The sequence below is a fragment of the Juglans regia genome, chromosome 7 (assembly GCF_001411555.2).
Source record: "Juglans regia cultivar Chandler chromosome 7, Walnut 2.0, whole genome shotgun sequence".
In the NCBI taxonomy this organism is placed as follows: Eukaryota; Viridiplantae; Streptophyta; class Magnoliopsida; order Fagales; family Juglandaceae; genus Juglans; species Juglans regia.
In genome coordinates, this window is record NC_049907.1 from 17,647,156 (window position 1) to 17,660,541 (window position 13,386).

The following is a 13,386-nucleotide window of genomic DNA, read 5'->3' on the forward strand; positions in this document are numbered from 1 at the left end:
TATTTAAATTTTATGTACTTAGTTTTTGGATTGCCTTATTATTTTCCGCTGCATTCATAACTATACACATATTGCATGTGCGCACACACTTGAACTATGCGTTGGGGGTGTGTGACCCAATTGGCCCGCACCCTGGTGTCGCGACTCTTGCCAAATCACACGTGGGGGTCGAGGGCGTCACATTTACTACCATTCAATACAAAGGGATGTGTTTCTTGGAAACACATAAGTGATTTTGATTTTTGAGATAGATGCACAGAATTAAGAAAGCAAAAGTTTTGGTTGTTAACATACTGCATCCGAGTTGCTAATTGAAAAGGCAATTGGTCAACAAAACAAAATATTTTGGTAAAGCATAAAGGAAAATATGGGGTGTATCGTTTTGAGGGAGTTGATTACTGCAAAATGTCAAAGTGATACTGTTTTGGATGAGCCATCAGGCTATCGAGGGGACGTTCTGGTTACCAAGACAATAAATTTACAATTATACATGTGTAGAAATTTCAAGATTTGTAGGATTTGCACAATCTACGTGACAATATGCTAGATGGTTTGGTTGCTATATATTGATTTCATATTTGAAAGCACATTAAAACAACATGCTGGGACAATAACCCTGAATGCTAAGATGATCCATAACAGTCTGTTTACGTAGCAACATCCTTGCATCCAATCAGAAAGCTCACAAGAAGCATTACTGAAGACATGGCCATTTCAACTTGATATTCTTCAAAGAAATTATATATGTGAAAATTATGTTTACAGCCAATAGTTCATGATAATAACCATAACATCCAAATGTGTAGATACATTTTTACAACATTCACCTCCTTTGGAAATTCAGTTTGCCAATAAAGTACGAAAAAAGACAAGCAAAGACTATGGGGAAGACAATAAGAACAACAGCAACAACACTTAATCGATTGTGGTGAAACCCATAGTAATCCTCTAGGAAGGTGGCAACTGTTTTTGTTTCTCCAAACACAGATATTTCTTTGTGTATTTCTCCATATTGGGAAGTAAGCATACCATTCAGTGCCCAAGATGTGGGACATAAGTAATACAACCAAAGCCACCACTTTGGGATATGCTGCAACAATGTAGGAACAACATTTTTGGGTCACTTTCAATGCTTGACATATCCCCACAGATTGAGAGAAAAAAAAAATAACAAAGAAAATAATTTCACATAGTATTAACATTATTTTTCTTTAGAGTGTAGCCACTAGTCGATATATGTAGTCTTTTCAAAATCCGCTTAAAGTTGATTACCGGTAAACATGTAACTTAGCTGAACTGAGTGTAAGGTGTATTGATTTTTTTATATATAAGAAGGCCATATTACACATGGTCTGTCTCAAAGCACCCAGTTGTGTATAAAAGATGTAGTTCACAGCTTAGATGCAAGTCATTTGGTTAGAAATGCTTTTCGTGTCAGGGCATTAAGGGTGAGATTTTGGTTCATCTTTTTGTGAAATCATTGACCTAAGAAACTATTTAACTTTAAAACAAAAAAGACAAACGGTAGAATAGCTTGATGATCATACTTACAGGTCTTGGAATAATGAACCCAGAGAACAAATTCAGCATTGTGTAGGAAGATGAAGCCACAATTGAAGCCACCTGAATATTTGGCGTTAAAGAAACCAGAAGCATTCCTAGGTAATTGAAGGATAGCAGTGTACAGAACATGCTGTAGAATTGCCAGAATATCTTATAGGCTGACCGGTAGTAACCAATCATAGGATAGGTGATGATCACATAGAGAACTGCTTGGATTAACTGGTAGGGAACCTCCACTAGCACCTACAAAAGTTGATCGCATTTATTGGAGTCTAATACAAGAGTTGATGTACAATCCTCATCCTAACCACATAGTTAAGTAATCAACATCTTCAGAATTTAAAGGGGAGACTAAGCTGTTGAACTAGTTTCAACCAAAACTCTAAATTTCTAAAACTTTTCAATTAAGTCTGGTTGTGAGATTGTCTTCCGACACTAGTTTGTACAAAGTGTGAGGTTATTGATCCATTGAAATCAAGTTAAGGGAAGTTCCATATGCTTTCCAGATTCCTTCAGCTATAAAAAGTAGTTCTCCAAATGCTAACCCTTTATATAGATACACCTAAGGTTGTGATGAAATTCTGGCGGGACATCATCAAGAGATAAAGGAAAGGATGAAGTTTATATGCCATGGATGTCAAATATTCTGTTTTGAATTCTTGTTCTAATTTCTTGCTATTTTGCTGGAGCCGATCACTGCATTTTCTTCAGTGGATCCATGGTTAAGATTAAACTTGAGGCTGTAAAATTTTGGGGAAGACATTAGAGAAAAGAACTAACTTTTTTTTAAAAAAATTTCTTTTTGAAGCGGTTGTTTTTGTTGCAGGTGGAGACTTGTTGATCTCTTGGCTTTTAGCTTCTGCATAAATTTCTCGTTCGGAACAAAAAGATTAACATTGTCTGCAATTGGACAGCAAAGGGAACACAGAAAATGACCAACTAAAGCTACCAGTTTCTTAAACTGATTTCATTATATGACTTGATGACCATTTTAAGTTTCTCGATGCATTCAACAGAAATATTGTTAAATTATCTTTCAAAGGAACACAAAGAAAAATTATCTGTTAAAGCTGCCAGTTTCTTAAACTGATTTCATGAGATGGCTTGATGAACATATTAATTTTCTTGATGGATTCAACAGGATTAATGCTAAATCAGTTGTCACGAGAGTTTTGAACCTGTGCCAATGAATACGCCCATGAAGAGTACATTCCTGCAAATCTTTCTCGGCACAAAACGGTCCGCTCCGTTGCAACAAGGGGTAGAACTGTTGAGCAATTGTTTATGCCAAAGAAGAGAATGGCAGTAAACATTGAACCAAGCACGTTGAAGAGGTCTTGCTGGTTTTTTCTGCCAAAACAGAAACAGATTGTCAAGTATGTTCTTTTGAGAATGATTTCCCAATCCAGCTTCATATCATAGAAATTTAGGTAATGAATTTATGCAGACATCAATAAAATTATGCTAACTAACATTTTCTCTCCTTGCTTCCAGAACAGTACTCCAAACACCAAAGATGAGACACACATAAAAATGATACGCATCAAATTGTATGAAGGACTTCGCCAATAGGACAAATGCTGTTTCCATAAGCATGCTTTGAACTGCTCCCAACCACCTTGTGGAAAGCGGGTAGGAAAATGCAATTCCCTTGAACCTGGAGATGGTGAACTCAATCGCTTAACCAACTCTTTGTTTTGCCTACAGTCAGAAAAGCAAGAGTCATGTACATGCCAAGCTGTAAGCTTTCCATATAAAATATACTAGTAGTAGATCTGAATGATGCACAGGAATAGTTAAATTATTAAATTAAAAATACTCTATTTAACTAAAGGCACACCGTGAGGTATTATTAAATAGGCACAAGTTAAGGAAAAAGAACGCGGCTTAAATATACTATTTTCATTGAATAATTTGACTTTAAATCAACATTAGTATGTGAATTAGATATTTTTTATAGGTAGTGTATTTGCAATTTAACAGGAGCTGAAAGAAAGAATAGAGCAAGTTAAGGGAAAGAGCAGCAAAGGTGGAGTTTTTACATCAGAGAGTGAATTTAGTGAAGAAATGATGGAGATTCGGAAGGACTTCATCACCATTTGCGGGGATATGGTGCTTCTAAAAAATTGTAGTTCTGGGGAGTAAATGGTGTGGTTTTATAGCACTAATTAAAATTATATAATAATAATTAGTGGAATAGTTAATGATGTGGCTTCACAAGGGTATAACTTAGTGCTTTGAAAATTATATGTGTATAGATATATAGATATTATGAACATATCAAAGACATTATTGTATATAGTTTTGTATTCTAAGCTGCAGTATCCATTGACCATGATTTCTGTACTTTCTATATGCATACATGTAGATATCGTTAGGCATATACATAAAGATCAAGGTATTGAAGTAGGATATAGCAAGAACCCTGGCATGATTGGTAACAATGATAAACACCACATTGTTTTTATGTAATCTCATTCTCTTATAGTCTGTGTACATACTCATACAAGGTGGACCCCTGATAAATTTGTGCAAAATCTACTCCAAGTTGAGTTTCAGCAGATTTTGAAGTAACTTCTAACATCCACGTCGCAGGATTATGATTGTCTTTAATAGCTGGAACTCCAGGGATACTCTACAGAAAATTTACCAGGGAATGGGATCAGACTAACTACTCATTTCTGTCACAAGAATGGTATTTTATTTGGCTAACGATGATGAAAGAAATCTAAAAGTTGCATCACTAACTGACCTCAAAGTACTCAATAACCCTACTTGAGTGCTGCTCCAGTGGACCAGAATATATGATGCGGCCTCCATTTTTCATTAGAATCAACTGCACCATCAGTTAGACATGAATCAATGTTACCATATCACCTCTATATGCTATGATAATAAATACAAAATTCAACAGGATCATATTTTCTAAAACAGAAGATAGTTTCGTTTCTTTTTTTCTTTTTGGTTGTCTGGCAAGTAAACCTGCATATATGATTGTAAAGTGGAAAAATGAAATAGGTATAACTCAATCCAACTAAAAAGATTATACTTGAGATAAAAAATTTTTGAAGATATTAATACTCCATTATACAAATTTTCACTCAAAGAACTTAAAAGGATCAAGATCATACTTAACAGATAACTTAGGAAAGATTACTTCACTAAAAATGGCACAGTGAGATATTAGACCATTCATTATGCAAGTGGCACACCTCCAAAGCCCTCACTCATAATTTACAATCTTGGACTTAGTATATGACCAGTTTTTGTGCAATCCACTTGAAAAAATGTGAAAATTGCTCCAAAGGGCCAAAGCCAAAACTGGAAGGTCAAAGTGTCCTTAAAAAGGATCAATCTTCCAACTTGAGATGAAACTTGAGAAGATTAAAATACAGGGAAAAAAACAAATAATCTTTAAAGGTGATAACTTCTTTGTATGTATAATTTGAACAAGTTTCAAGTACTTACCTGATCATGCTTTAAATGGAGCTTTACAACTGAAACTCAAAATAATTTATCCGGGCTAAATAAGAAGTCATTTTCAGCTATAAAAGGGAAATGTGCAAACATAATTCCAAACTCTCTCACTTTATCTCATTTATGAGGCCAGGCTATGAACAACTTACCTCATCAAATGCCTCAAAGATATCAATACTTGGTTGATGGATAGTGCACACAACTGTTCTTCCTGTCTCAACAATGTTCTTCACTGCTCTCATAACAATTGCCGCTGCCCTTGCATCCAGACCTGATGTTGGTTCGTCCATGAATATGATAGAAGGATTGGCAACAAGCTCCACAGCTATAGTAAGCCGTTTACGTTGCTCAGTTGATAAACCACTAACACCTGGCATTCCTACTAAACAATCCTTGATCACATCAAGCTCAATAGTCTCAAGGACTTCATTTACAAATTCCTAGATGAAAATGCAACAGGAAATTTCAGTGCAATTCATTTTAATGATCAAGGCTGAGAGAAAATAATTTATATTCTGCAGCAGAAAGATATCATACAGCTTTAGTGTTTGAGTCAATCTGAGATGGGAGCCGCAGCCAAGCAGAATATACCACTGATTCTTCTACTGTGATTTGTGGAGAATGTATATCCATTTGCTCACAGTAACCTGATATCCTGGCAAATGTGTCTTGAACTTTTGGGCGCCCACCAATTCTAATCTCTCCTTTAATGGTACCACTGGTTTTCCTTCCAGAAAGAACATCCATAAGTGTTGTTTTCCCTGCTCCACTGACACCCATCAAAGCTGTTAGTATGCCAGGTCTGAATGCACCTGTAATATCTGAAAGGAGCTGGAGCTTCTTGTGTGTAAAACCCTGCCCTTTCATTTCCTGAGAACAACATGATGGCAAAATAATGCATTTCAGTGGATATAACTCTCACTCCTAGTCCTTGTATTCACAACTAGCTATATAATGGAGTAAAGCTAACCATAGCATAATTACCAAAGGGGTTTCTATATAATACTGCACATCATGAAATGTTACAGTTAAGGGCTCAAAAGGTAGAATCATCCTTCCTGAAAAATTGAGGAATGACAGAATTTCAAAGATGTGTTAAAAACATATCTAAACTTGACTAAAGATTTAGAATGAATAGACATGATGAACAGATGTAACGTTACATAGGATAAAAAGAGCTGATCAGGACACAGAGGCATTCTCACCCTTTCTAGCTTCCGAAGTAGTTTTAGGAGAAGCACGGGTAGGGTTTGTGCCTCTATCCGAATTATTGTAGCTGTCTTTTATTCCTTGAAGTTGAGAGTACCTTTCATAAGAAATTAAAGCACGAGATTTTCCTGGAGCTGAATGTATATTGAAGTTGTAGGTTAGCATACACATTAACTTTTTGCTTCTTTATTTTTAAGTATCAAAGTAAGCAATGGGAGGTGCTCTTACGCTTCAAGTAAGCTAATGACAAGGTAAAACCAACGTTAAAAAGCACTGTGAATCCAGTTAAGGCAGCAATTGATATCCAATAATGGTAACTGTCAAAGTTTAATCCACGAGTTTCTAATGCTTGTCGCCCCAGAGTTTTGTTTGCAGACAGCTTCAATGAAAGAAAGGTAAATAATCAGTGGTCAATGGATGAACAACTTCACAATTTTTGTGAGGGAAGGCTGCAGGATTTACATTTTTGCAGGTTTCTAAGTGGATAGGTAAACCCTCTTTTTTAGAATGCCAAAAGAATGAGGAAAAAGGAGACTTTAGAATGCTAAAAAGGGTGCCCGTTTTAAGAATTTATTATTACTTTCCTTTTTGTTCCCTTGCTCTTTCTAACATCCAAATGCTTTTAAAGAAGAAATCTCGCGGTATATGAAGGTATTACATCTATTTAATGATATAATGAGCCCAATAGGAAACTACTAGTCCCCAAAAACTTCTTCTTTTGGAAGAACTTTCCATGAAAACAAGCAAAGCTGTGTCAACCTAATGGAGATCTTAAATTTGAGCCTTGTAACTGTCCTATTGGCCCAACCAAATCAATTGCAACACCCTTGCATATTTTCTGTCTTGTTCATAGAAAAAATTACAGAAATTAAACTTCACCTTTTCCCATCGAGGAGCAAGGAATTCATTCACTGTCAAGCCTATCTCTCCATATGACAAGGGAGAAAACCAAAATCCCCACTCCAACCAAGTTGGCATAGAGGCTGCAACCAAAACTCTGCTAAGCACAATCATCTCAATACTTTTAATTGGCTTGATAATGAGAAGAGGTAGTAAAAATCTTACCCTTGGGGATAACAAAGCCACCAAATAATAGAACAAATATTATGGATAGACTACCCGCTGTCATTGAAGCAACCACAGTTTGGAAGAGTGAGGCAATAAATCGGAACATGGATATTGATGTTAAATGCACAATCAAAAGTAGAAGGAACTGGCGGAAGAACCTAAGAAACACAGATTCAAGAATTGAGATAGCTATTATAACCAAAAAAATACCACTCTAGAGGATTTAATAAAAAGAAACAGGACCACTCGTTAGCTGCATCTTTGCACTCTACCAGAAGCAAATTAATGTTAATTGTACAACCTATGAGAAAGCAATAGTATGCAGGATTGAAGTTTTCATCTGCAACTCTCACCTTCCCACCTCGGGGCTGTAACCAATGACATAGTATGTTAGAGCCGTCCACACAAAAGCTTCCAAAAATGACAGAGGAACTTTCAGGATGGCAGCAGGGATTGTGTAAGCCCAAGCAGGATAAAAGAAAAGCTCTTTCTGCTTGTAGAAAACTGCTAGTCTCGAGACAGTCATGGACAGTTCTGGAAATCCATCCACAAGAAGAATGAGGAGTGCATAGAACAATGAACCCATATAATAATTTGCATGGATCATGTCAACAGCCATTCGAGTTCGAAGGAAAACGGTCATTGCTATTGACGCAATGATGACCAACTGCAGAAAGAAAGAATAAAAACAATTTCAAATAAGACGAGTAGAGTCGAAGCTAATTGTAATTGGCAGAAGTATCGAGGCATTTGTTTAACAAAAATAAAAATACCTGTGTTGATTTGAATACATAAATAAAAGAATTCCTTTTCATTAGAAGAAGTTCTCTCCTTGTGCAAGCTTTAAGCAGTTCCCACTTAGTTAATGAGTATGATCTATAGGATAGAGCATCCTTGTGGCTGTGAGACCTATCAAATGGCAGTGAGAGCTCCTCATCTAAGTTCTGGCCAAGATGGAAATCCTTAAATTTTTTTACGAAGTGGTCAACAGAAACATAAGTGTAAGGTTGATCTGTGTAGCACCAATACTGTGCTTGATCTTTTCTAGATATAACCTATAGCAAATCAAAATAGAAAACTGGTCACAATTCATACAGCAGGATATAGTTGTAGACGCAAATATGAACGACAAATCTACCTCCTGAAGGAAGTCAGCAGCACCTTTTCTGTCTGGACACTTAAACCCGCAGTCCTCAAAGAACTTGAGAATGCAATTTCGTGGTCCATGATAGACTATCTTCCCTTCTGCCATTAAGATAACGTCATCAAAGAGATCAAAGGTCTCTGGTGCTGGCTGAAGAAGTGAAATCAATGCAGTGGCATCAGTTATATGCACCAGGTTCTGAAGGTAAGAAACAATCTGGAAAGTGGTGGAACTGTCTAAGCCATTTGATATTTCATCCATGAATAGAGCTTTTGCGGGACCCACGATGATCTCACCTACATAATGCAAGATATATCAAGAACGATATTAAATTCAACCCCTTAAATTTAAATGCAGAACTTAGACAGGAACAGAATTTTACATTTGACATAAGCAACTAAAAATTTTCATGCTCTACAAAAACTTTGTATGGTATGTGACATCACCTATAGTCAGCCTTTTCTTTTGACCACCAGATATGCCTCTTCTTATGGGATCTCCAACCAATGTGTTAACACACATATCGAGACCAAGGATCTGCAAGACGCGCGGATAGTGAGCCATATACCAAAGATTTACAAAGTTCCACCAAGAAACAGATAAAGAAGAAATAAGATTAAACTCTGGAGAAGTAACCAAACACACTACCTTTAGGATGTAGTCTGTTTGAAGTGTAGTCTTCAATCCCTTAACTGATATTGCCTGTAAAAACAACAAAAACATAAAAAATATTAAGGATATAAAACATTGAAAAATGCATAATGTATAAATGCCACATTGACAAGCACACTAAAAAAGACAATTATTTTGTAAATGTTTTCCGTAATGATGATCTAAGTGAGTCCAACTTTATATATAGCTGAATGGAAAATATGGAATCATGCAACCAATCCCAAGGAGTCAGGACCCAAAGCTGTCTTTAAGAATAATTGGGACATAAGACTTCTAACTAATGGATAAGAGATTCTGAGATTTTTCATTCTTATGCATGCAAGAAAAAGTTTATTCAACCACATCCACGCCCACACAATTATTTGTTCTTGATCTTTTGGCATTAATGTACTTGTGAATGCATAGAGACCACTATCTAAACATGGATGGAAAAGTCACATATCTGCTATATAGTACCTTCATGTAAGCATCTATATCCGGATCTGGGATAATCCCTCTCTCCTTCTCCCTTCGACTGACTTCCATAATCATTTCTATAACGCAGATAAAAAAAAAAAAAAAAACTGCTAATCAGTATCAATTTGAAAACTTTCTTGATAATGGTCTTGCATCAAAATCAACAATTTTACCATCTCGGTTTCCTACTCCCTGACAGCATGCGGAGAAATCAAGTGTTTCTCTCACGGTCATCTCTGGAATATGAAGGTCAGATTGGCTTACATATGCTGACGTTTTCTGTGGAATAAATTCTTCCAGTCTATGACCGTTGTAAGATATTTGCCCAGTAACCTAATGCAGAAACCATTGAGAAAAGTCAGACTAATTTTAAATGCAAACAAATCTGAGATAATGGAATATATGTTAATATTAATGTATCTGGAAAGAGCAGAAACTAATTCCAAGACCCCCATAATGAACTTTATAGTGTTTAACTTGTAGGTGTTAAGAATGTTACACAACAAAATGTGCTATGCATTAGTTCGAGGAGAATGAAGCTTGTAATTTTAGGCAGCAGTACGATCAAGTTAAAAGAAGTATAAATTAGTAAAAGTCTAGTGCATATAGTCATATGTGAACACGGGATTTGATTACATGCTGATCATCTGAACCCAACTTCCTTGGATATTAAATGACCAATTAATATAGAGATAGCTTGACAGAGTCTTAAGTTCAAAAGCTGTTGTGTTGAGCACTAACTCTCTTAAGAAACCCCATATAACTCTTTTGAAGGACCATTCAGACGTCTCAAAAAAGATGTTCAAAGAGTAAACCTTTAGAGAATTGCTTAGCTTCCCAGACAAAGCCAACAATAGTGTGGTCTTGCCACACCCAGGAGGGCCAAGCAATATAGTCATCCTGCAGCAAAGACAGGCCAATGTCAGTCAATTTTAATGTTGCCAGTATTATCTTCTCACCTTCACAAAGGACTACTATAAATTGATACAATATTTCCTCCAAAAGGTAAATAAATTAAAACTGTTTCATTTTTCTCCAATTCGGAACTTAGAGGATAAGTTAACATATTTGAGGAAGATATCATGCAAGGATAAGCATATCTAAGATATCTTCTAATCTCTATAAGGAAATATGGTAAAACATGTTTAATACATCTAAGAGATGCAACCATTTATGTCTGGTTTGATTGAGAAGGTTCCTAGGACCTAGGCCAATTGCAAACTCAACAAGTATAAACAATTCCCTCACTTTACTGGTTTTCCTTAGATTTAGAAATTTATGTAATAAAATAAAGAAACAAACATAAAATCAGTGGCCAAAATCATCCCGGTGCATAGCCCTAGAAGATATTGGACGGGACTTACTAAACTGTAAAGTACCTAGAAGATAGGGGGTAAAGCTGATGGATCACCTCACCATGTTCAATATCAGCCTACCAAATTGGAGAAAATCTACTTTGAAAGTATATTCAATCACAAATAAATCGAGTCATGTTTTAATCTAAACAATTTATAGATGTCCCCTATTTCCTAACGTATTGCAACAGACGGAGATTTTAACAAGTTTATTTCATCAAGAGGAAAGAGATACTATCTTTTTATTCAGAGAGATTTTTTTAAGATGCTACATTTTGCTGAATACCTTCCTGGCTTAATAATTCCACTGACATCTTTGATGATGTTTATCTTGGCTCCTTGAGCTTTTGAAGCTAACAGCATGGCAAGGCCCTGTCACAAACAGAAAGCTCTCATGACTTGGGTCAAAAAGAAGAAAAAAGGGTCTCTGGTGAGCAATTTGTTTTGAGCTCTTAGAGTCAAGGAACTACAGGTCTATGCCCAAATTTTGAAACATGCCCCTGCTTAGGCAAAAGATGACTCGGGGAATATGAAGAATACATAATTGTTATCAAGCACTGGATATTTACAACTCAATAAATCCAAAGATCATTGTACAATGAAGCTTTTGATCTAATGACTATCAGAGCATATACCACACTTGTTTCTATTGCCTTTTTTTTCACTCCCATGTCCTCACTTCAAATATTCAGTCTCAGTGGCTAACTTAACTGGAACTTAGTCTGACAAGTGAAGATACTCACTGAAATCATGCCTTTCAAGGTGTTCCATAGGGTGGGGAGGGGCTTTCCATGAACTACTTCACACTCTGCCTCGACACACAGACTTTCATATCTTACTTCAACAGTGGGCAATTTTACACCAACTCTACAAAGGATAATAAAAATTTAATGCTATATTAGTCAAGGTCCAACAAAGACATTCAATTAGAACTTTGCATGCTCATCAAAGCATGAAGTCGTGGAGCATCCAACTAGTTCGCATTGACAATTAGGCATCAGATTCAAAAAAAATAATGCAAGTTGAAACTTTGTCTTAACTATGTAGCTTGCATGTACCTGCATGATAAAGAAACCTGATAAAACCATGACAAGGTATGATATTACTGATATGACACACAAAGATGCATACAAACAAAATTTACATAGGTATGCACATTCATACTAATTTTCAAGCTTGTGAATGAATTTTAGTGTAATATGTATATACCATGAGTATATGAAAAAAATGGTTACTTGTCAGTTCTCCTTCTAAGTTTTTGCAATAACCGAAGATTATCATTTTCAATGTGCTTGATTATCTTCTCTATGAAAATATGCCGTTCTTGAGCTCCAAGTTTGGTTACATCGACCACGTGTTTCCCTTTAGCATCTTCATCTGAACCTGTGCCAACATAATCATCAAACAAGGCTGAAGTAATCCTCTCAAAAGTGGGAAGTCTCTGAACTGCAGCCCACTGCAACTCATGTTCATTATCAATTTCAGTATCATGTTCAGATTTGACAGCTGAACTGCCCCGGAAACTTGAGCCGCGGCTTCTAAATGAAGACCTTATACTTCTTCCAATCTCTGCCAACTCAATTCGCAGAGACTCTATCTCATCCGCTCCTCCCAGCTGAGCCATTATTGTATAAGCAGAAAAGCTTCAGACTATAACATATATATAGAAAAAAGAAGAAAGAGAGAGGTAATGCAAAAGTACAATGTCATGTATTATCTCAGCAAGTTTACGGCTGTTGAACATGCTGTTTAATGGCATAGAATAATGTGCAAGGAAAATGAATATAACCATTTGATTTTACACTTTTCTCTCCTAGTACATTAATTAAATATCAAATACTATGCCAGATATGACTAAGATTCACAAAGAAACAGGAGTGCATCAAACCAATTATAGATAAAAGAATCTTTTCTTATATAAAGCAGCATGTTTCACTCTGTTAATCTTATATAAAGCAGCATGTTTCACTCTGTTATATATAAACCAATTATCATTAGATCTTTAGATTCGGTACAATTTATTCCATTTGACTTTTCCAACCAGAGTATGATACATCACATCCTTGGCCTGGAGGAAGGTTTTTTCTGAGCCATAAATCGTTGAGGCCAGAAATCTGGAAAGATCACGTATAATCATGTTATAGCAAAATCAATGAGGGTTACAGAAACAGAAATTTGCAACAAAAAGGAAAAAAAAAAAAAAGAGATTCTGTACAAAGAGTAAGAGACTGGTACTAGGACATATATATATATTATATGACACGTGTACACAAAATAGATAAAACTCCTATGTTCAACATTTGATACAAATATTCTTGAAAAGTGGGACCAACAAGGGAACTAGCACCAAAGCTATAAGAACGGTGTGAATGGCATCTGGCTTCAGGCATCCATTTCGGTTCTTATAAGTGAGCTCTCAGACAAAGACAGACGAGGTATTAG

General features: G+C 36.0%; 1 protein-coding gene across 1 annotated transcript; it reads right to left on the minus strand.

The window, feature by feature from the left end:
* Nucleotides 1-668: 668 nt before the first annotated feature.
* On the minus strand, nt 669-12,568 carry LOC109001124 (pleiotropic drug resistance protein 3-like). Its single transcript, XM_018978267.2, has 24 exons — nt 12,180-12,568; nt 11,688-11,811; nt 11,231-11,316; nt 10,405-10,489; nt 9,763-9,922; nt 9,590-9,666; nt 9,110-9,163; nt 8,908-8,998; nt 8,456-8,757; nt 8,091-8,372; nt 7,671-7,984; nt 7,315-7,475; nt 7,129-7,232; nt 6,478-6,628; nt 6,246-6,383; nt 6,025-6,098; nt 5,578-5,910; nt 5,190-5,480; nt 4,316-4,399; nt 4,065-4,198; nt 3,037-3,264; nt 2,742-2,913; nt 1,552-1,806; nt 669-1,090 (listed from the first exon to the last, which is right to left on the minus strand). Exons 1-24 carry the CDS (start codon nt 12,566-12,568, stop codon nt 824-826), a joined length of 4,356 nt encoding a protein of 1,451 aa, XP_018833812.1. The 3' UTR covers nt 669-823.
* Nucleotides 12,569-13,386: the final 818 nt, after the last annotated feature.

What these genes read in the sequence shown, in the direction of transcription:
- LOC109001124 (XM_018978267.2), bottom strand. Translation starts at nt 12,568, where the DNA reads ATGGCTCAGCTGGGAGGAGCGGATGAGATAGAGTCTCTGCGAATTGAG. An exon ending in CTTAGAAGGAGAACTGACAA is followed by an intron (nt 11,812 to 12,179) that starts GTAACCATTTTT and finishes TATCCTTTGTAG; the next exon opens with AGTTGGTGTAAAATTGCCCA. An exon ending in TACTTCGGAAGCTAGAAAGG is followed by an intron (nt 6,099 to 6,245) that starts GTGAGAATGCCT and finishes TCAATTTTTCAG; the next exon opens with GAAGGATGATTCTACCTTTT.